General features: G+C 38.7%; 2 protein-coding genes, 1 non-coding gene and 1 pseudogene across 6 annotated transcripts in view; 2 read left to right on the top strand and 2 right to left on the bottom strand.

The window, feature by feature from the left end:
• The window catches only part of ATRN (attractin), a 159,160-nt gene that overhangs the window by 7,484 nt on the left and 129,191 nt on the right, over positions 1 to 22,485 (top strand). The window lies entirely within an intron of this gene.
• On the bottom strand, positions 2,158 to 2,275 carry LOC113938874 (annotated as a pseudogene).
• LOC118357307 (40S ribosomal protein S5) lies at positions 18,144 to 18,924 on the top strand. Its single transcript, XM_035729055.1, has one exon. It carries the CDS (start codon positions 18,225 to 18,227, stop codon positions 18,837 to 18,839), a length of 615 nt encoding a protein of 204 aa, XP_035584948.1. The 5' UTR covers positions 18,144 to 18,224; the 3' UTR covers positions 18,840 to 18,924.
• On the bottom strand, positions 21,210 to 21,316 carry LOC113938877. The gene has a single exon (XR_003525050.1). It is a non-coding gene; the product is annotated as a U6 spliceosomal RNA (small nuclear RNA).

Here is a 22,485-nt window from a genome sequence, read left to right as displayed (position 1 = left end):
GCCCACCTGTGGTCAGAGTAACTTCTAGAAGTGGGAGGATGTCAGAAAAATGGAACTGGAGACCTGATGACTTTTCTGGATCTCTGGATCAAACATTAACTGAAGCTGTACCTTTCAGTTCTGTGAGATGCTGCAGTCCATGTTTCTCTTAAGCCAGTTACGGTTGGATTTCCTGTTCCTTACAATATAGAACAACTCCTAACATGCAGAGGAACATAGGCCTGAATCATGAAAGTCTTCATATTCTGTACTGGGGAGTTTGAGCTGTATTCTCTTAGAATCGATAACATGGTCTAAATTCCTGACATTTTTCTGCCAAGTCTCTTAGTTTTCCAATGTTGATGGACACATCTGAACCCTAAGTTACCACAGGCAATAGTTTTAGCTTGTTTCTTTGATACTGCATAACTCAGATTACCAGCTTCCCCCTGGGAATGAGGCTGTTCTCACTACTCTATACCTCAGCTCTATTTAGCCAATTTCCCATTTGAGAGCTCATTAATTTGTATTTGTAAATTGTATTGGATACAGTTTCTGTCGAGGTTCTTTTAGTGACAGACACCCAACTCAGACAAGCTTAAGAGAAAAAAGACAGGAGAGATTTATTGGTTCATGTGACAGAAAAGTCAGGGGGATATTGTTGGCTGTGTGTGTGGCTGGATCAAGGGGACCACTTGGTTTCTCTCCCTCCATCTCTTAGCTTTGATCTGTACTCTGCTGGCCTCATTCTCAGGCAGGCTGTCTTCAGATGGTGTCTCCAGAAGTTAAATCAAACTGGCTTAGCATCCTCCACTGGAAAAGAATGACCCTTTCTTAGAAGCTTGTTGCAAGTAAGGAATGCTGAGAATCTCACTGGTCCCTTGTCCTTTACTGAAGCAATCTCTGTGTTTGGGTCATGGGAATGTCCTGATTCATCAGACCTGACTTGAGTACCTGCTGTGGAGCTGGAATGTGAGGTCCAGTTCCATTAGATGGAATAAGTGGCATGGACTGAGAAAGGGGGAGAGGAAAAGAGAAGGGAACACACACATACTGTACCAGAAAAGTGGGGCCCATGCTGGGCAGGTAAAAACAGTGACACCCCTGCATAGTCCTAGAACCTGCCATTTGGTGAATACTCAATAAGTGTTGGTGATAAAAATTGGGAATGCTCTGGAAAATACTGTATCAGGTAATGAAATGCCAGTCCCCCGGTTTACCAGGAATTCACTCAATCATTACTAGGGGTTGTGAGGGTCCCACTTTGTAGAATGCATTATGCTGGCTCTTTGAGATTACTGCGATGAGGACTATGCGATACTGAGTTTCAGTCTAGCGCTAGGGACAGGTCACTGAATGGCAGTAATTTGTCCCCTGATTTTTCAATGAGGGGAATAGAATTATGGGAGGAATCAACAAAACACATGCATATATGGTATGAAATTATGTTATATTGGATAAAAACTTAACTATGTAAAATGTTACACAATAAACTTTTTTGCTGATTCCTAGAAGATAGAGTTTACTTGTTTGAAAAGGTAAAAATATCTTTACTAAGTAAAAAGAAAAATTGAGCCTGATGTGTTAATATAATTGCACAAGGTATATGTTTGACAGCAGATACCTGACATTTAAGCTTTACCTCTGTGAAAGTTTCCCAAGGTAAGCTTTTTATTTACTACAGTGTAGAGGATGGTTAAATATATAGGAGAAAAACAGAGTACATATGATCAAAACAGTTTTTTCTAAATATGATGAGCTCACTTAATAAATTTATAGGTTATGTTTATCTTGAGTATTAAATACAGAAGTAGATACCTGGTACTGTGGTTGAACAGAAATCCTACTGGTTTTTCTCTTTAACACAATCTGATTTTTAAAACTGAAATGAAACCACTGTTGTACTTTTCAGAGTATTTGTGTTGGGAAATTTATCAGCTGCTTGGTCTATGTTTCTCGCTTATACTTTTTATCACTTTGTGATTTCTCCAGTGCATTGTGGCAAAAGTGAGCCCCATCCATATACCATATACTAATCTCATTCTTCAGTTTGTGACTCTTCCTTCTGCTCCCCTCTTCTCCCTGTACTTTCAGACTAACCCTTTATAATTAGCCAGATGTTGTCTCATTTTCCCTTTTGAGGGTGGCTTTCTCCTATTTGTTTTGCATTTGTCTTTCTTAGCATTTTATGGATGTCTTCTTCCTTTGAATGCTTTTCTTGGGAAAAGTTTTCAATTAGCAATGATCGCGCCTTGGATAAACCTCTTTGGCTACGATAGTGCCACTGTGCAAAGCTTGAATGCTTTTTTTTCAGCACTTGAGACCATGGTTCGATTTTATTCTCTCAATTTTTTTAAAGATTTGTTTATTTATTAGAGAGAGAGAGAGCAAGCACACACATGTGAGCAGCGGGGAGGGGCAGAGAGAGGGAGAGAACCTCCGGCGGACTCCCAGCCAAGCATGGAGCCCAAATTGGGGCTCCATCTCACGACCCTGAGATCATGACCTGAGCTGAAACCAAGAGTCCAGTGCTTGACCAACTGGGCCACCCAGGCGCCCCTTAGTCTCTCAGTTTTTAATTCTCTTAAGTTTTCTGTTTTTTCAAGTTAACATTGTGAGCGAACTTTAGTTCTAGCTATTTATTTACATGTTTACTCATCTAGAGTTCTCTTGCACTTACAGAAGTTAATTTTAGTCATGGCTGACTTGCCTGTTTATCTTTTTTTTTTTTTTGAATTTGACATTAATAGTATACAGTTATAAGTTGAATGAATTTTCCAGTTAATTCCTCATGGTCCTTTTTGCATTCTAATTAAGAATTTTCTAATTTGTTTACTCATAAGCCTATAAGCATTAGGGGCTGGGACTGTATCAGGTGCTGTTAAGAGACGTATAAGTCACCTTTCTTGACGAGTGTTTCCTATATTTTTTGATTCACACATCCCTTCACAAAAATGTACAATCTTGTGGACTCTTTTAGGAATTAAAAAATAATCTTTTTCAAAAAGTATCCCATTTTTGATAAGATGATTTTAAATCGATTAAAAAGTAATTTCTTAATAAAAACTATAATGTACATTTTAAATATAATTTGTAATGGTATTCACAATATTAAAAGAAAAATTTAACCTTTTCCCTGCTTAACATGTGGTACATGTTGTTTAATGTATTTTAAATTAATTTTGTAAGGAAAAGCATGATTTATAGACAAAGAAATGACACCTAATTTTGGATTGAATTTATATTACAATAGATATTGAATCAGACTCTGCTATAGAAATAGACTTTTCTGTCCTCATGTTTGGTATTTATGCATTTGTGCTTTAAAAATTATGTCTTAGAAATTTTTTTTGGTGTTTTGTTTCTAAATCATAAAATGATAGTGGTTTCCAGCTATTTGTAAGCATTTCTCTGCAGATAGCATCTTTCCTATGTGGATGGTTTTTTCAAAATTGAGCAGAAAGGCCAGATTCACTATAATTGTCACTTAATTTTCCCCTTTTAACATTGTTTTTTGAAGTACTAGAGACATCTTGCAAAGCTATACAAGAATTTTGATCAGAAGGTTTGGCAAGATGATCTTGAGGCAAATTTGCAGAATTAGATTTCTTTTATGCCCTTTTGCAATGTGTATTTAAGTATTGTGTTCTATGCTTCTCTTTTAGTAGATGCTAGTACTGTCTTTTAATCAGAACATCTTTTGGACCACTGGTTGAGAAATACTGACCAACCATGATGGTTGCTTTATTTTTATTATTATTAATATTATTTTTAAAAGATTTTATTTATTTATTTGTCAGGGGGAGAGAGAGAGCACAAGCAGGGGGAATGGCAGGCAGAGGCAGAGGGAGAAGCAGGCTTCTCTCTGAGCAGGGACCCCGTTGCAGGACTCGACTAGGACCCTGGGATCATGACCTGAGCTGAAGGAAGACATTTAAACAACTGAGCCACCCAGGCATCCCTAAATGATTGCTTTAAAGCAATTATGTTTTGTGCTGGCTCAGTTTCTGGGCTAACTTTAACTTCCTTTTAATATGAAACATTTCAAGCTTATGGAAGAGATACGAAGAGTAATAAAATGAACATCTGTGTCCCTACAACCTACCTTTGCTGAATTTCCTTCATATTAATATTATTTTTATGATATAATGATATTAAGTTATATAATATAAAATGTTACGGGTAACAACCAAAGTCCCTGTGTTATTCCTCCCTGATCCTGTTCCCCTTACCCTCTTCCCCCAGAGGTAATTAGTATGGTGAAGTTGATGTTTGTTATTTCCCTTGCACGTTTCTACTTTTATTACAGATACACAGTCTTATTTCTAAAAACAAGATCATGTTTTCAGACTTCATAAAAAGTAACTATTCTATACATGCTTTTTTTTCCACTCAAAGCCCCATTTTTAAATGCTTTTGAGATTTATTTGTATTGATAAATGTAGCTCTAGTTGATTCATAGCTGTATTCAATATAGAACTCCAGTTTATTTACCCGTTCTCCGGCTGGCATTTAGATTTTTCCAACTTGTCCTGTTACAAAAACTGCTACAATTAACATTCTTTACATATTTCTTTGTGCACCTGTGTATGATTTTTATCTTGGGTACTTATCTTCAAACTTTTGAAGCACCTCCAAAATAATTTTAAGGTTCTTTTTACTTGTATACTTTTAGGTTGATAGGCAGTTGACATATATCATTTTTTAAAAATGGATTTATATAGTTGCAAAGAATAGTTACTAAAAAGTATATATTTTTTAAAATTTATCAGGTAGAATCCAAAGTCCATAGCAATTTGATAACCATTCCCCTTCATTTAAAAAAATACATGTGGGGGCTCCCGGGTGGCTCAGTCGTTAAGCGTCTGCCTTCGGCTCAGGTCATGAACCCCGGGGTCCTGGGATCAAGCCCCACATCGGGCTTTCTGCTCCGCGGGAAGCCTGCTTCTCCCTCTCCCACTCCCCCTGCTTGTGTTCCCTCTCTTGCTCTGTCTCTCTCTGTCAAATAAATAAATAAAATCTTAAAAACACCCAAAAATGTGGTTTTGGTTTTTTTTTTTTTACACATGTAGGGGCACCTGGGTGGCTCAGTCAGTTAAGCTTCTGCCTTCGGCTCAGGTCATGATGTGAGTGTCCTGGGATCGGGTCGTGTTGGGCTCCCTGCTCAGTGGGGATCCTGCTTCTCCCTCTGCCCTCTGCCTCCTCCCCCCTGCTCATGCTCTGTCTGTCTCTCCTTCTCCATCAAATAAATAGATAAAATCTTAAAAAAAAAATAGTAGTCTTCTTTAAATCAATTTTTACACTTCCTTTTTTTTTGCTTAAATTCTTATTTTCATTCTAATAACCCCATATAATTTTATAATTTTTTTCTGGGTTATGAATTCTCACTGATTTGGATGTCACATGTCATAAAGCTCACCACTTTAAAGTGCACAATTCAATGACTTTTAGTATATTCATAAAGTTGTGTAACCATCATCATCATCTAATTCCAGAATATTTTCATTATGCCTGGTGGAAACTCTGTACCTACTAGCAGTCACTTCCCATTCCTCCTTCCTCCCAACCCATGACAGCCACTCAGCTTTCTGTCTATGGATTTGTCTATTCTAGACATCACATGGGGTAGATGTTATCATACAATATGTGATTGTTTTGACTGACTTTTACTTAGCATGTTTGAAAGATTCATCTTTGCATCGTGGATCAGTACTTCATTCCTTTTTGTGGCTGAATAATATTCCATTGTATGCATAAACCACATCTTAGTTGATGGACATTTAGATAGTTTTCATCTTTTAGCTATGGTGAATAATGCTGCTGTGAATGTTCATGTACGAGTTTTTGTGTGGACATCTGAGTATGTCTCTTGGGTGTATATACCTAGGAGTGGAATTGCTGGATCATGTGGTAACTCTGTTTTACTTTTTTTTTTTAAGAGAGAGGGAGGGGCGGGAAGGGGCAGAGAGAGAATCCCAAACAGACTCCAGGCCCAGCACAGGACTGACGTGGGGTTTTTTTTTTTAATAACCTGAGCCGAAATTAAGAGTCCGACGCTTAGCTGACTGAGCCACCCAGGTGCCCTTCAGTGTTTTACTTTTTGAAGAAATGCCAGACTTTTTTCACAGAGACCACACCAGTTACATTCTTACCAGCAGTTTATGAGGGTTCCATTTTCTCTACATTCTCACCAGTACATTTTCTGTGTTTTTTTACGCCATCCTAGTAAGTGTAGCTGGTATCCATTATGGCTTTGATTTGCATTTCCTTAATGTCTATTGATTTTGAGTATATTTTCATGTGTTTATTGGCCATTTATACATCTTTGGAGAAATGTCTACTCGGATCCTTTGCCCATTTTTAAATTAGGTTATATTGGGATTTTATATAGGTTTTTATTGTTGAGAAGCAAGTGTTCTTTATATATTCTGGATATTATCAGACATGTGATTTGCAAATAATTTCTTCTAATTTTTTGGTTGTTTTTCACAAAAGAAGACAACCTTGATAGTGTCTTTTGACATAGCAAAAGTTTTTAATTTTGGTGGAGTCTAACTTAACTAATTTTTCTTTGGTTGCTTGTGCTTTAAGTGTCTGAGAAACCATTTACACATCCAAGATCATGAAGATTTACGTCTGTGTTTTAAGAGTTTTATGGGTTTAGGGGCGCCTGGATGGCTCAGTTGTTAGGCGTCTGCCTTTGGCTCAGGTCATGGTCCCAGGGTCCTGGGATCGAGCCCCACATTGGGCTCCCTGTTCAGCAGGAAGTCTGCTTCTCCCTCTCCCACTCCTGCTTGTGTTCCTCAGTTTTTGCTGTCTCTCTCTCAAAAAATAAATAAAATCTTAAAAAAAAAAAAAAGAGTTTTATGGGTTTAGCTCTTACATTTTGGTCTTTGATCCATTTTGAATTAATTTTTGTACATGCTGTGAGGTAGGTACTTTATATTATTTTGCATATGGATATCCGGTTGTTCCAGTGACATTTATTGAAGAGACTATTTTTTCTCTATCGACTGGTCCTGATAACCCTTGTCAATTGACTCTAGATGTGTGGGTTTATTTCTAGACTCTCAGTTATATTCCATTGACCTGTTTGTCTATTCTTTTGTCAGTACCAGCCTGTTTTGATTACTTTGTAATATATTTTAAAATCCTCCTATATAATTTTTTTAAATGTTTTATTTTGAGATAATGCAGATTCACATAAGGTTATAAGAAATAGTACAGAGATATCCTATCCTTTCACCTGTTTCTCTTAATGGTAACAACTTGCATAACAGTAGTATAAGAGCACAACCAGAAAATTGGCATTGATACAGTTTTATCAGCCTTATTCAGATTTTGCCAGTTTTCACGCACTAATTTGTGTATGTGTATTTCGGCCTTAGGATTTTATTCTAATATATTTCTATATTGAAGATAGTTGAGTATGTTACATCTCTTCAAAATGAGGATTAGTATTTAAATGAAATTTTTTTCAGTTTCATGTTACCATGAGACCTTATGTGAAGAGTTTTTTCTGAATTAACTAATCATTATGATTATTTTTAGTGCACCATTGAACAAACCATATAAATGTAATGGACATTTTAGAAATAACATTTGAACATAATAGGTAGATTTTTATTGGAAAAGCATGTCTTATTGAGATGGATAGTACTTTAAAAAAAATCTATGGATGATGAAACTTACTGCTGGAGTGAGACAAAATTCAGTATAAATCTTATTCTTTTTTTTCCCCCTTTGGTAAATGTAAACCTGAGAAACCTTGTCTGTGCAGTCATTGTATACACTTGACAAGGGTAGTAACATGGTGACATCGGTGCTCTAGGAATGTGTGGGGTGCTTAGTAGACTTTGTGGTCAGGTCTCTGAAGCTGTGAAGATAGCCGGAGTGGAGCATAGCAGTGGGAATGGAGATGAAGGAATGAATCTAAGGAAGGCTTTGATGGCAATTGTACCATGAATTGGTCACACATTTGATGAAGGGGATAAAATAGAGGAAGAAGCTAACAGATGTCACACCAACATTTTGAGCCTAGGAGAATGGGGCTGTTTTATCATTTCAGGTGGACTATAGTTGAATGGGAAGAGATATTCCTCCCAGAAGATTAACTTAATATTTCAAATTATTAGCTAAGAATGTATCTAGAAACCTGTAAGAAACAAGGGGCCACGCAAAGCAGAGCCAAATATAGCTTGTGTCAGAGCCATATTTTTTGGCTCCTGGTTTCTTTGCAGGGTTGAGTTTTGTTGATTCTGGAACTCTCAGTTTTTGCTGTTGCACTACTCTGTTATGCTCTGGGTTTTTATTTCTATTTTTTAAAAATTTATTTACTTATTTGAAAGAGAGTGAGGAAGCATGGGGGCGGGGAGGGGCAGATAGAGAGGGAGAGAGAGTCTTAAGCAGATTCTGCACTGAGCGCAGAGCCCGACGCGGGGCTCGATCTCACGACCCTGAGATCAAGACCTGAGCTGAAACCAAGAGTTGGACACTTAACCAACTGTGCCAGCCAGGCACCGCTTCATTTCTATTTGTATTCAAAACATAATACAAATAATTTTCATATGAATGTTTAAGGCAATGCTTTACTTAAACTATTGGACTTTCCTGGTTCTTGAGCCAAACTAGGCATCCACAAAGCACCTCCTCATCTGAGGGAATAGAGCCAAGTCAGTGTTTAGATGTCTTTGAACAAAGGTTCTACCTCTAGTCTTTTAGCTTCTGAAATGCTCTTTTCTCTAGAATGCCATGGATACATATAAGAGTTTATCCTGGACTTTCTTTGTAGCAAGCTGCTGGTAGTAAGAGCTTGAGAATTTTTGTTGTTATGAACTTTGCTGGAATTGATATTGTTACCCATTAGGCAGCAAATGTTACATGATCATCTGTGATATTTTAGGCACTGGAGAAAAAGAAGGGAATGAGATATGTCCTTGAGAAAATGGTGGTTGCCTAATGGGCAGAGATGTTTCTCTGTATCAGTAACAGACCACATGATAAGTCTGAAGACAGAGAAGGCATCACTCAGCGTCAAAAACATTGGGCACAGTTTCCAGAGTTCCAAGGGACATTTGAACTGAGATCTGAAAGGGTGATTAAGAGTTTACTAGGTGGGGAAGCAAGAGGGAGGGAAGATACAGAGATTGGATGTGGTAAGGCATGGGGACGTAAGGACCGGTAAGTTAAGGGAGGAGTGTGACAATTAGTATTATGGCAGTTTGGGCTGCTCAGTCGGGGGAGCAGTAGCTAGAGATGGAGCAGAAGAGATAAGGTGGGGTTGGATTGTCATGGACCTTATATATAGTATTAAGATGGGCAAAGGTTTCCATACAGGTTTGACATGATCAGATTGGCCTTTGAGGAAGATGACAGATTGTTCTGTAGAGAACTGATCAGTTCAGGGAGCTAGGCTGGGATGTTGCAGGAGACCAAGCTTGGATGAGGAGAATTTGGACAAGGGCATTGGCAGTGGCAGTGGGAATAGAAGAAGGACAAAATGGCAGTGGTTTTGTAGGCTGAATGAATGGGGTGAGGTAAAGGAACAGTTGATAAGTTTTGAAAGATAGGGTGCATGATGACAAAATGTTGGGGAAAAAGAAGTTTCTTTTACTTTAATTTGATTTAATTTTTTGACATAGGAAATATTTGTCTGAAACATGGGTCTAGCTTTGTGTTGGAAATGTAGCTTGAGTAGTTACCACCATATAGATGGTAGGTGAAGCCATGAATGCAGATGTGATTACTAGTAAGGGGGATCAATGAGAACTGGATCCAGGACGACTCCTAGGACAGAGCCCAGGATTTGAGCGAAGGAATTGTCCCTTGATTTTATTGAGTCTTTCTTTTTTTTTCCTTAAGTTACTTACTTACTTAATTTTTTATTTAAATTCAGTTAGCCAACATATGGTACATCATTAGCTTCAGATATAGTGTTCAGTAATTCATCAGGTGCGTATAACACCTAGTGCTCATCACATCACATGCCCTCCTTAATGCCCGTCACACAATTACCCCATCTCCCTGCCCACCTCCCCTCCAGCAACCCTCGGTTTGTTTCCCACAGTTAAGAGTCTCTCGTGGTTTTTCTCCCTCTCTAATGACTTCCCATTCAGTTTTCCCTCCCTTCCTCTATGATCCTCTGTGCTGTTTATTATAGTCCACGAATGAGTGAAACCATATGATAAATCTCTGATTGACCTATTTCGCTCAGCATAATACTCTCTGGTTCTATCCACGTCAATGTAAATGGTAAGTTTTTATCCTTTCTGATGGCTGAGTAATATTCCATTGCATGTTATATATATATATATATATATATATATATATATATATATATATATATACACATATATATACACATACATACATACACACCATGTCTTCTTTATCCATTCATCTGTTGATAGACATCTCGGGTCTTTCCACAGTTTGGCTGTTGTGAACATTGCTGCTATGAACATTGGGGTGCAGGTGCCCCTTCGGATCACTACATTTGTATCTTTGGGGTAAATACCTAGTAGTACAATTGCTGGGTTGTAGGGTAGCTCTATTTTTAACTTCTTGAGGAACCTCCATACTGTTTCTCTAGAGTGGCTGTACCAGCTTGCATTCCCACCAACAGTGTAAGAGGGTTCCCCTTTCTCTGCATCTTCACCAATATTAGTTGTTTCCTGTCTTGTTAATTTTAGCCATTCTGATTGGTATGCGATGGTATTTCATTGTGGTTTTGATTTGTATTTCCCTGATGCCAAGTGGTGTGGAGCTTTTTTTCATGTGTCTGTTGGCCATTTGTATGTCTTCTTTGGAGAACTGTCTGTTCATTGAGTCTTTCAAGGTAGATGATTTATTGTTTTTTAAAAATATAAGGGAGCCATGTTATTTTGTGGTAGTTTTAATTATCACCATGGATGAGTATGGTACAGTATCCTAAACATTTAAGCATATAGCACTCATTTGTAGTGTTATATGATTTATTATAGTTATAGATTTATTGTTTTTAATTAGGACAGATGCTTAATTCATTACATGTTAGGGTCATTAGTATGAATAAATTTTCATGATGAACTTTTTTCATTGTATTTTTAAAAAATATTTATTTATTTAATCTCTACACCCAGTGTGGGACTCAAACTCACTACCCCGAGATCAAGAGTCACATGCTCCACCGACTGAGCCAGCCAGGTGCCCCTCATTGTATTCTGATTTTAAGGAATTAGATAAAATATTTTTGACTAAAGATAAAACTTTGGAATGTGGAAATATTTTCAGTATTTCAGTGCTGAAAATTCAGCTACTTTAACATCTAGAAATTCCAAGATCGTATATGAAGGTTTGTTCTTAATTTGTCATATGTATTAGAATCGTTGGGGTGCCTGGGTGTCTCAGTCGGTTAAGTGTCTGCCTTTGGCTCAGGTTGTGATTCTGGGATCTAGCCCCACATCTGGCTCCCTGCTCAGCAGAGACTCTGCTGCTCGCTCTCTCTCTGCCCCTCCTCCCTACTTGTGCACGTGCATGCTCTCTCTTTCTCTCAAATAAAATCTTAAAAATCATTTGTGGAGTTTTTAAAGACACTAGTGCAATGCTAGATCCCAGCTGACAGGAGTTTGTGTTGGGGCCCCATCATTTGCGTTTTTTAAAGCTCTTGGGTGATTTTGATATATATTCTAGTTCAGAACTCTATCAGGGGTTTGAGCAGGGGCTTTGTTAATGTGTTTTGCTTCTTGCTTGTGTGGTTAGCTTCTTTGCTTAAAGCTGTGACAGCAAAGGCTAGAATAACAGCAAATTAGTTGATCTGGCCATCGCAGTAAGACCATTTGAATTTTTATGTGAATTTAAATTATGAAGCAAAATTGAATAGCAGTTTAGTCAGGGCTCAGATCATTTGAGGACTGTTTAGGTAAAATACAGCATATCCACGCAATGGAGTACTATAAAGGGAGTAGCTATAAAAAGGAACAAGGACTGTCTTTATATATGCTATGTGGTCATCTTGAGAATATATTGTTTAATGAAAAAAGCAAAGAGCAGAACAGTGGTATTGTACGGTACGAGTTTTCAAAGAAAGGGGCCTAAATATATATTGTTGTGTATATACATAGACCCACCAAAGGAATGGTAAACCAGAAACTAATAAAAATGGTTACTCTAAGGAGAGGGAGGGAATTGGGTAGAAGAAATAGGTATGGAATCTAGACTTAGAATATACTTCGTTTTGTGGATTAGGCTTTAGAATCATGTAAATGCCTTACCACGTTATAAAACAAGAATAAATTAAAATGAGAGGATAAAAGCAATTCAAAAAAATCAAATGCAAAATGAAATAAGTGAACCTAAATATATATTAGTTTGAGGCTGAAGCATACAGAGTATTTCAAGAGACTTTGAAACATAGTAATTTGACTGTAAGTTTCTAATAGTATATACCCCACTGCAAAGATATTATAAGCTGGTTTTAGTAATCAGATAATTGTAGTAATTGGTAATAATATTGGTATTGTTATTCTGGAGGTATGTGTTGTAAGGTTGTAAGCAAGTAGATAGTTACATTGGATTGAGGCCATAGATTTTGGTGTGAAAAAGAGATACAATCAGAGAAATTGGTTAAGAATTCTGGGATCCTAAATTTGACTCAGAAGTATCAGGGGGCTCCTGGGTGGCTCAGTTGGTTGAGCGTCTGCCTTCGGCTCAGGTCATGATCCCAGGGTCCTAGGATCGGCTCTGTGCTCAGCGGGAAGCCTGCTTCTCCAACTCTCCCACTCCCCCTGCTTGTGTTCCCTCTCTCGCTCTGTCTCTGTCAAATAAATAAATAAATAAGATATTTAAAAAAAAAAAAGTTTTCAGTATGAACTCATGATGTATTTTCTTTTTTATTTTATTTATTTATTTTTTTAAGTAGCCTTTATGCCCAGTGTGGGGCTTGAACTCACAACCCTGAGATCAAGAGTCACGTGCTGTACCAACTGCGCTAGTTGGGGCACTATTTTCTTTTTTAAAAAAATGTATTTCTTAGTTCTCTCTACTAAAAAAATCTCAGAAACCCACCTGAACAGCATTAAACATTTCTAGTTCCATACTCTCTTCTCTAAATAATAATTCCCACTAGAAGGAACCTAGGGTACCTTGGAAAAAGGGAGGAAAAGGGGAGCCAGGAAGTCTATAAAATGAGCTTGGAACATCTTTTCCTATCACAAAAGTACTGGGGAGATTTCTGATATCAGTGGTAGAATACCTTTTTCTAAACCAACACTCCCAACTGAGAACAACTGGAAAAACTGGAAAATATTTTTTTAAAAACCTGTTTAAAGACTTTGGAAAGTGAGCAAAGCAGACAGCGAGGACTTGAGAGATCCGTATTTTGGAGAAGGAAAGCTCAGAGGGGTGAGGCCAAATTTCAGTATAGCTTTTCCTTTGGAGTGACTGGCTGATTTAAAACGTGCATCTAAGAGGTTGAACAAAGTGGTGGCAGAGAGGCTGAGATTCTAAGTAGAGATTTTGGTAGTTATGCAGAGTTGGGGGATAAAATTGGGGTTCAGGGCCTGCAAAGAAAGAAGGGCATTGGAAACCACCCCAGGCTTTTAGTTGGGAATTCTGAAGGATAGGCTACACCTTAAGGATTAGCTCTCACAAAGGCTGAAGCCCGCTTTCAAATCACCTCAGTCCTTGATTGGATTAAGGAGACCTGCTCCTATCTTTATCGCTTCCTAGAACTAAATATAAGTTTTCTCTGGAGAAAGACACTGTCAACCATTGATTCAAGTTATCTGTGTAGTTTTTAAATATTTAGTGAGAATATGTAATATGTATTTACATATAACTATATTATATGTATATTTATAACATAGTATATTATAAAATTTAGTCACGTTAAATTAAAAAATAACCAGATATATAATAAAAACAAAATAATTGACTAAAAATCGGGGCACCTGGGTGGCTCAGTCGGTTAAACGGCTGCCTTCGGCTCAGGTCATGATCCCAGGGTCCTGGGATCAAGCCCCGCATTGGGCTCCCTGCTCAGCGGAGAGCCTGCTTCTCCCTCTCCCTCTCCCTCTGCCTGCCTCTCTGCCTACTTGTGCTTTCTATCTCTCTGTCAAATAAATAAATAAAATCTTTAAAAAAAATTGACTAAAAATCAAGAGAGAAAACATAATTGAAGCAGACTCATAGGGAGAGTTCCAGTACAGGTGAGATATTATAGACCCATTTTCTCTGCTAAGTCTACCTATAAATCCTGAAATTGGTGCAGAAGACAACCAAAGAACTCTGAAAGGTTGTGAGAAAAAGGTGAGCTGGTTTGGGACCACAGGGCTAGGAGAACAGTATAGCCATAGCACATCTTGCAGCCCCCCACCCAACAGAAGAAGGCCTCCCAGACCCGTGCTTCCTGACCCTCTGACTTAGCAAAAGATTGCCATCCAGGTAGGCTCATTTCTTCCACCAATCAAATGGAACTCCCTCTGAAAACATCAGGCAAACAGTATCATTGGCAAGGAGGATCAGTTAGGAATCCCACTGAATGTAAGTGTGGACACAAAGCACTCTTTTCCCCACCTGTCTTGAGACTTCCGTTTTCCACTGAGAGATATCAAGGCAAGTGGGCAGAACTAGCTGACAGACTCAGCTCCAGCAAGCATTCTAGTCTGAGAAGCATCTTTGTCCTTGAGAACTTCAGGGTCTCCTCCCCCATCCAAAGATACCAGGGTGAACACTACTGGCAAGAAGGACACAGCTGCAAGTGGCCTAATGCAAGGAAGTCTCTTTGGTTATGTGGGCCTGAGCTTTTTCTCCCTTAGCCAGTGATACAGGGGCAGGTGGGCGGAACCAGCAAGAGGGACCCAGCTATGGGAAGCATCATGTTCTGGGAGGCCTCTCTTTTCTCTGTGGGCTCAAGACTTGCCTTTCCTGCTCAGAGATGCTGGGAAGCAGGGGGTTGGTGGGGGGAACCTAGGGCCATCACACCCCTCCCCCACCAAGAAGCACCTGGCAGCCTGGGTTGAAGAAACTCCTTTCATCCCCTCAGGCAACACCAGCAGGGACCCATGGGAGCACAATAGTACCAGATAAACAGAGCAGGCCAAATAACACCACAGAGACCCTGCAAATTAATCTGCCATTGGAATAATAGCCCAGAAAACTGGGTCACGATCCATATGCTAAAACTAAACAGGGTGACTACCTGCTAAAATAAAATATAAGACTCTATTTTAGGGATGCCTGGGTGGCTCAGTCGGTTAAGCGTCTGCCTTTGGCTCAGGTCATGATCCCGGGGTCCTGGGGTCAAGTCACACATCAGCTCCCTGCTCAGCAGGAGGCCTGCTTCTCCCTCTGCCTGCCGCTCCCCTGCTTGTGCTCTCTCTCTCTCTCTCTCTCTCTCTGGCAAATAAATAAATAAAATCTTTAAAAAAAAAAGACTCTATGTTAGTGACTTCTAACGTAGTAGATAACACGTTCAAGATACAATAGAGGGCGCCTGGGTGGCTCAGTTGGTTAAGCGACTGCCTTCGGCTCAGGTCATGATCCTGGAGTCCCGGGATCGAGTCCCACATCAGGCTCCCTGCTCAGCGGGGGAGTCTGCTTCTCCCTCTGACCCTCTTCCCTCTCGTGCTCTCTATCTCTCATTCTCTCTCTCTCTCAAATAAATAAATAAAATCTTTAAAAAAAAAGATACAATAGAAAATGACTTGTCATACCAATAACAAAGTAAATTGCAACTTGAATTAGAAAAGGCAACCAACAGATACCAACCCAAAATGAATCAGATACTGGAATTTTCTCACAAAAATCTTAAAGCCGCTGTCATAAAAATGCTTTAAAATCAATTAAAAATTGTCTTGAAAGAAGTATAAGTACAAAATCTCAGCAAAGACCTAAATAAAATCAATTAGAACCAAATTACAAATGAAATTAGAAAGAACCAAGTGGAAATTTTAGAATTGGATAACACAATAACAACAACCCCCCCCCCCAAACTTGTTGGATGGGTTCAATTAGTAGAATGGCAGTAACAGAGGGTAGAATTAGTAAACTTGAGAACTGAACAATAGCGATCCTCCAATTTAAACAACAGAGAGAAAATAGACTTGGAAAAATGATCTGTGGGACAAAAGATCTAACACTTGTATAATTGGAGTCCCAGAAGGAAATGAGAGTGGGGCTGAAAGAGTATTTGAAAGAAGTAATGGCCAAAAATGTACCAAATTTGGCAAAAGAAACAAACTTGCAAAGCCAAGAAATTGTGAATCCCATACAAGAAAAACTCAAATCCACACCAAGATGCATCATAATTGAATTCTTGAAATCTAAATGTGTGAGAGAGATACAAGGTTAATACACAGAATTTAGTTGCTTTCCTATATACCAGCAATGAAGAAGTGGAATTTGAAATTAAAAACACAATACCATTTATGTTAGCACCACCAAAAGTAAAATACTTAGGCATAGGTCCAGCAAAATGTGTATAAGATTTATATGAGGAAAACTATATACTCTGATGAACAAAATCAAAGAACTAAGTACATGGAGATATATTCCCTGCTCATGGATGAGAGGGCTCAATATTGTCAAGATATCAGTTCTTCCCTTCTTCCCAACTTGATCTATACAATCAAAATCCCAGTAAATTATTTTGTCTATATTGACAAACTGATTCTAACGTTTATATGGAGAAACAAAAAACCCAGAGTAGTCAGCACAATATTGAAGGAGAAGAACAAAGTTGGAGGACCAATACTACCTGACTTCAAGACTTACTATAAAACTACAGTAATCAAGATAGTGCGGTATTGGTGAAAGAATAGACAAATAGATCAAGTATATACTTACAAATAGATAAGTATATACTTATCTAAATATGTTCAGTATATATAATATGTATAAATATATACCATATAAGTATATACTTATGTAAAATATGTAAGTATATATTTACATAAATATATACAGTATAAAAGCCTAGAAACCTAAGGGCAAAGAGGAAGTCTTGAAAGCAGCCAGAGAGAAATGATGGGGAACACCCATGCAAATAACAGATTTCTCATCTGAAACATGGGGGCCGGTGGAAGCAGCACACTATTTCTCACGTGTTGAAATAAAACAACTGTCATTTGTGAATTCTGTATTCGGCAAAACTGTCCCTCAGGAATTAAGGGGAAATAAAAACATTCTCAGATGTTGGAAAATGAAAAGAATTTGTTGCTAGCAGATCTATCATTAAAGATTGGCTAAAGGAAGTTCTTTAAACAGGAGAGAAATGATAAAAGAATGAATCTTGTAGCATCAAGAAAAAAGGAACAATGGAGAGAGCAGAAATACAGATACCTATTATAATAATAGACTCTCCTTTTCCTCCTGAGTGTTAGCAATCAAGTTTGATGACTGAATAAAAAAATACAAAACCTGGGATGCCTGGGTGGCTCAGTTGGCTAAGCATCCAACTCTTGATTTTGACTCAGGTCACGATCTTGGGGTCGTGTGATTGAGCCCTGTGTTGGGCTCCTCGCTCAGTGGGTGTCTGCTTGAGATTGTCTCTTCCTCTCCTGCTGCGCTCTCTCTCTCTCTCTCAAAGTCTTTAAAAGCCATCTGATACTAAATATGATATTTTAAGTGGTGAAGATAGGGGCTCCTGGGTGGCTCAGTCAGTTGAGCATCCAACTCTTGGTTTTGGCTAGGTTTGTGATCTTGGGGTTGTGGGATCAAGCCCCACATCGGGCTCTGGGCTGGGCAGGAAGTCTGCTTGAGATTCCCCCGTGCGCCTCCCCCCCCCAATGCATTCATGCATGTGCTCTCTCTCAAATAAATAAAATCTTTAAAAAAATTAAAATGATGAAGATAAAGGACCTAAATGGAAGTGAGGTTGCCACACTCCACTAATAGTAGTAGAACATTATTACCAGTAGATTGTTCTAAGTCACATGTGTGTATTCTGGTGCCAAGAGTAACCACTAAGAAAACATACAAAAAGGTAAAAACAATATAAATAAATCAAGATGGAATCTTAAAAAATGTTCAGATGACCCACAGGAAAACAAAAAGAGAGAAACAATGAGAACCAGAGAAAACAAATACAAGGCAAATAATAGAGTGGCTGACTTAAGCCTTAACATATCCGTAATTACTATAAATGTAATAATTACCTAAAATGGAAATGCAAATTGGATGAAAAAATGTGATCTAGCTTCCTGTCTGTGCCAGGGCAGCGCGTGGTGCGCGCTAGTCGACTGTGACGCCCCGGCTGCGCCCTCAGGATGACCGAGTGGGAGACAGCTGCACCTGCAGTGGCGGAGACCCCTGACATCAAGCTCTTTGGGAAATGGAGCACCGATGACGTTCAGATCAATGACATTTCCTTGCAGGACTACATCGCGGTGAAGGAGAAGTATGCCAAGTACCTGCCTCACAGTGCAGGGCGCTATGCGGCCAAGCGCTTCCGTAAGGCACAGTGCCCCATTGTGGAGCGTCTCACCAACTCGATGATGATGCATGGCCGTAACAATGGCAAGAAACTCATGACCGTGCGCATTGTCAAGCATGCCTTCGAGATCATCCATCTGCTCACTGGTGAGAACCCCCTGCAGGTCCTGGTGAATGCAATTATTAACAGCGGTCCCCGGGAGGACTCAACCCGCATTGGGCGAGCTGGAACAGTGAGGCGTCAGGCTGTCGACGTGTCCCCCCTGCGCCGTGTGAATCAGGCCATCTGGTTGCTGTGCACAGGTGCACGTGAGGCCGCCTTCCGGAACATCAAGACCATTGCTGAGTGCCTAGCAGATGAGCTCATCAATGCAGCCAAGGGCTCTTCCAATTCCTATGCTATCAAGAAGAAGGACGAGCTGGAACGTGTGGCCAAGTCCAACCGTTGATCACCTCGCTGTGGCTTCAATAAACCTGTCTGCCTTCTGGGCAGCCTCACCAAAAAAAAAAAAAAAAAAAAAAAAAAAAAAAAAATGTGATCTAACTACATGCTGCTTGTAGGAAAGTCACTTCAAATTCAACAACGTATGTAGGTGGAAAGTAAAAGAAGGGAAAAAATATACCATGCAAATTGAACATTAATTGAAAAAAAAGGGTAGGAATGGCTATACTAATAATTGACAAATTATACTTTAGAGCAAAGAAAATTATCAGAGACAAAGAGGAACATTGCATAAAGATAAAATGACAGATTAAATGTTGCCAGGGGTTAAGAATGTGGAGGATGTGGGGGGGGATGGGAGGGAGGTGTATGGTTACAAAGGGGCAGTATGAGGAATCCTTGTGCTGGATCCGTTTAGTATCTTTTTTTTTTTTTTGAAGATTTTTTTATCTTTTATTAGAGAGAGAGTACAAGCAGGGGGAGCGGCAGGTAGAGGGAGAGGAGAAGCAAGCTCCTTGCTCAGCAGGGAGCCCAATGTGGGGCTCAATCCCGGGACCCTGGGATCATGACCTGGGCCGAAGGCAGACGCTTAACGACTGAGCCACCCAGGCGCCCCTGGATCCGTTTCGTATCTTGACTGGTGGTGGATGCATGAACCTACACAGGTGATAAAATTGTGTAGAACTTAAAAACACACATGCTCATGAGTATAAGTAAAACTGTGGACATCTGAGTAAGATTGATTTATCAACGTCAGTATTCTAGTTGTGATATTTTACTGTAGTTTTAAAAAATGTTACCATTTAGGGAACTTGGTCAAAGTATATAAAGAATCCCTCTGTATTATTTCTTATAACTGCATTATTATAATAGATGTGAATCTATTATCTCAACTAAAATTTAAATGGTTAAAAAGAGACAGGTTCGGGCGCCTGGGTTGCTCAGTTGGTTAAGCGACTGCCTTCGGCTCAGGTCATGATCCCGGAGTCCTGGGATCGAGTCCCACATCGGGCTCCCGGCTCAGCAGGGAGTCTGCTTCTCCCTCTGACCTTCTCCCCTCTCATGCTGTTTCTCTCTCTCTCTCTCTCTCTCTCTCAAATAAATAAAATCTTTAAAAAAAAAGAGGTTCAGGGAGGCAAGAAGACATGACAACTAACTGCAGTGTTGGATTCTGGATTGGATCTTGGAATAGAAAAAGGACATTAGTGGAGACACAGAAGAGTCAGTCGTTAAGTGTCTGCCTTCAGCTCAGGTCATGATCCCAGGGTCCTGGGATGGAGCCCCGCATTGGGCTCCCTGCTCAGCGGGAAGCCTGCTTTTCCCCTCTCCTACTCCCCCTGCTTGTGTTTCCTCTCTCGCTGTCTTTCTCTCTCTCTCTGTCAAATAGATAAAATCTTAAAAAAAAAAAAAGAATGATTAGAAACAGACTTTGAAATAAATGATCACTTTAAGAATTTAAATGACTAGACCAACAATTTCAGCTAAGAGTTAGAAAATATAAAAAAAAACAGAAACTGAAGATATAGTAACTGATTTTAGGAATCTTAGATGCAGATGAAGAGAGAATCAATGAACTGTAAGATATATTGGGAAAACATTCCTAGACAGAAGCACAGAGACAAGGGCTGAAAAATAGTCTGTCATTTGTCATTTGTGAACTTGCTTGTGTTCTCACACATAAACGCAATGGCTTTCCTTGAAACCATTTGAGAGTAAGATATATGTATCTCATGGCTCTTGACCCTTTAAATAAAATACTTTAGTGTGTATTTTCTAAGGGTAGTGATCATTTTAAGAGACTTAAGTCTTAAGGTACAGTTTTCACCTTCAGTATATTTAACATTGATACAATACCTTTATCTAATCTATTGTTTGTACTACATTTTTTCAGTTGACCTAATAATGTCCTCTATATTATTTGCTTCCCCCCTTCCAGTACCAGATCCAGTCTAGGGTTGGATACTGCATCTAATTGTTGTCTCTATAGCTACTTTAATCTAGAACATGGGTTAGCAAATCTTTTCTGTAAAAACCAGATACTAAATATTTCCTGCTTTGTCTCTGTACAGTTACTTCTGCTCTTGTAACATGAAGTTACATTGACAATAAGTAAGCAAAAGGGCATGGCTGTGTTCCAATAAAAGTTATTTACATGAATAATCAGCAGGCAGGATTTAGCCTAAGGACTGTAGTTTGCTGACTCCTGATGTAGAACATTTCTACTGCCTTTCTTCTTCTTTTTTTTTTTTCCAATCCCATTAATTTTTTATTTCTGAGTCATATTCTATAGATTGTATTTTCACAGGAGGGGAGAAAATTTAAGGATATCTTAATTCTTCCTATAATGATATATTCATGACCATCAGGATCATTCTCAAAAAATATGGAACGCTTCACGAATTTGCGTGTCATCCTTGCGCAGGGGCCATGCTAATCTTCTCTGTATCGTTCCAATTTTAGTATATGTGCTGCCGAAGCGAGCACTGCCTTTCTTCTTTTTTTAAAAATGATATTGACACTCTTTCATGAATACATCCCCCCTCCCCCGTTTAAATCCAGTTCTTTATTTTGCTTTTGTTTCATATTTCCTCATGGTAGATTCAAGTTATGCACTCTTGGTCAGAATACTGCATAGGTGAAGGGATGGCCCTTCTCAGGATCTCATACCTGGAGGTGTATGACACCTATATTTCCCTTATTTTTTATATTAATTTCATTCTCCTGTGTGCTCTCTTTTTTTTTTCAATATCTAATTATTATTTTATTCCCTCCTTGCTACCAATAAGCAATATGTGGGGAAACACTTTAAAACCATGCATATGTCCTGCTCCTCATTAGGTTTTCCTCCTGCTTTTTTAACATCCATTGATGTTAGAAAATATTTTAACACTCCTCTCTGTAATTAATAGAACAAAGATTTTAAAATGCTTGTCCTAATTGGCACCATATAGTTACTGTGCTCTTCAAAATATTCATGAATCAAAAAGGAAATCACCCTGGGAATTTGGAAATTTTGAACTGAATGATAACGAAAGTATTATGTCAGAACTATGGGTACAACTAATACAATGCTGAGAATGAAAGGGTTTTAAATATATACGCTAAAAAAGAAGAAAGGTCGGAAGTCAGTGATCTGTTTACAACTCAAGAAAATAGAAAAACTACAAAATATACCCAAAGTCATTAGAGTAGAAAAAATAAAATTGAGGGGAGCCTGTCTGGTTCAGTTGGTGGGTTGTGTGACTCTTGATCTCAGGGTTGTAAGTTCGAGCCCCATGTTGGGTGCAGAGATGACTTAAATAAAATATATATATATAAAAGAAAAGACAAAATTGATAAGCTGCTGGAGAGATTGATAAAGAGAAAAAGGAAAATTACTGATCAATAATGATAAAGAGGACATCACTATAGATACTACATGCATTGGAAAAATCATAGGATATTAGTAATAAGTTTATTCCAATAAATTTGAAAAATTTAGATGAAATGGCAAACTCTAGTAAAACCAAGTTGCTTAAAAGAAACCTCCAGACCAAGATGGCTTTACCAGTGAATTCTTCCAAACTCTTACAAGAAATATCAATCTTACACAGACTCTCCTACAGATAGGAAAATAGGTGAAATTCCTTTCCTGTTTTTATACAACCAGCATA

This window comes from Zalophus californianus, chromosome 8 (genome assembly GCF_009762305.2).
Source record: "Zalophus californianus isolate mZalCal1 chromosome 8, mZalCal1.pri.v2, whole genome shotgun sequence".
Lineage (NCBI taxonomy): Eukaryota > Metazoa > Chordata > Mammalia > Carnivora > Otariidae > Zalophus > Zalophus californianus.
This window is presented reverse-complemented; position numbering and strand designations above follow the sequence as displayed.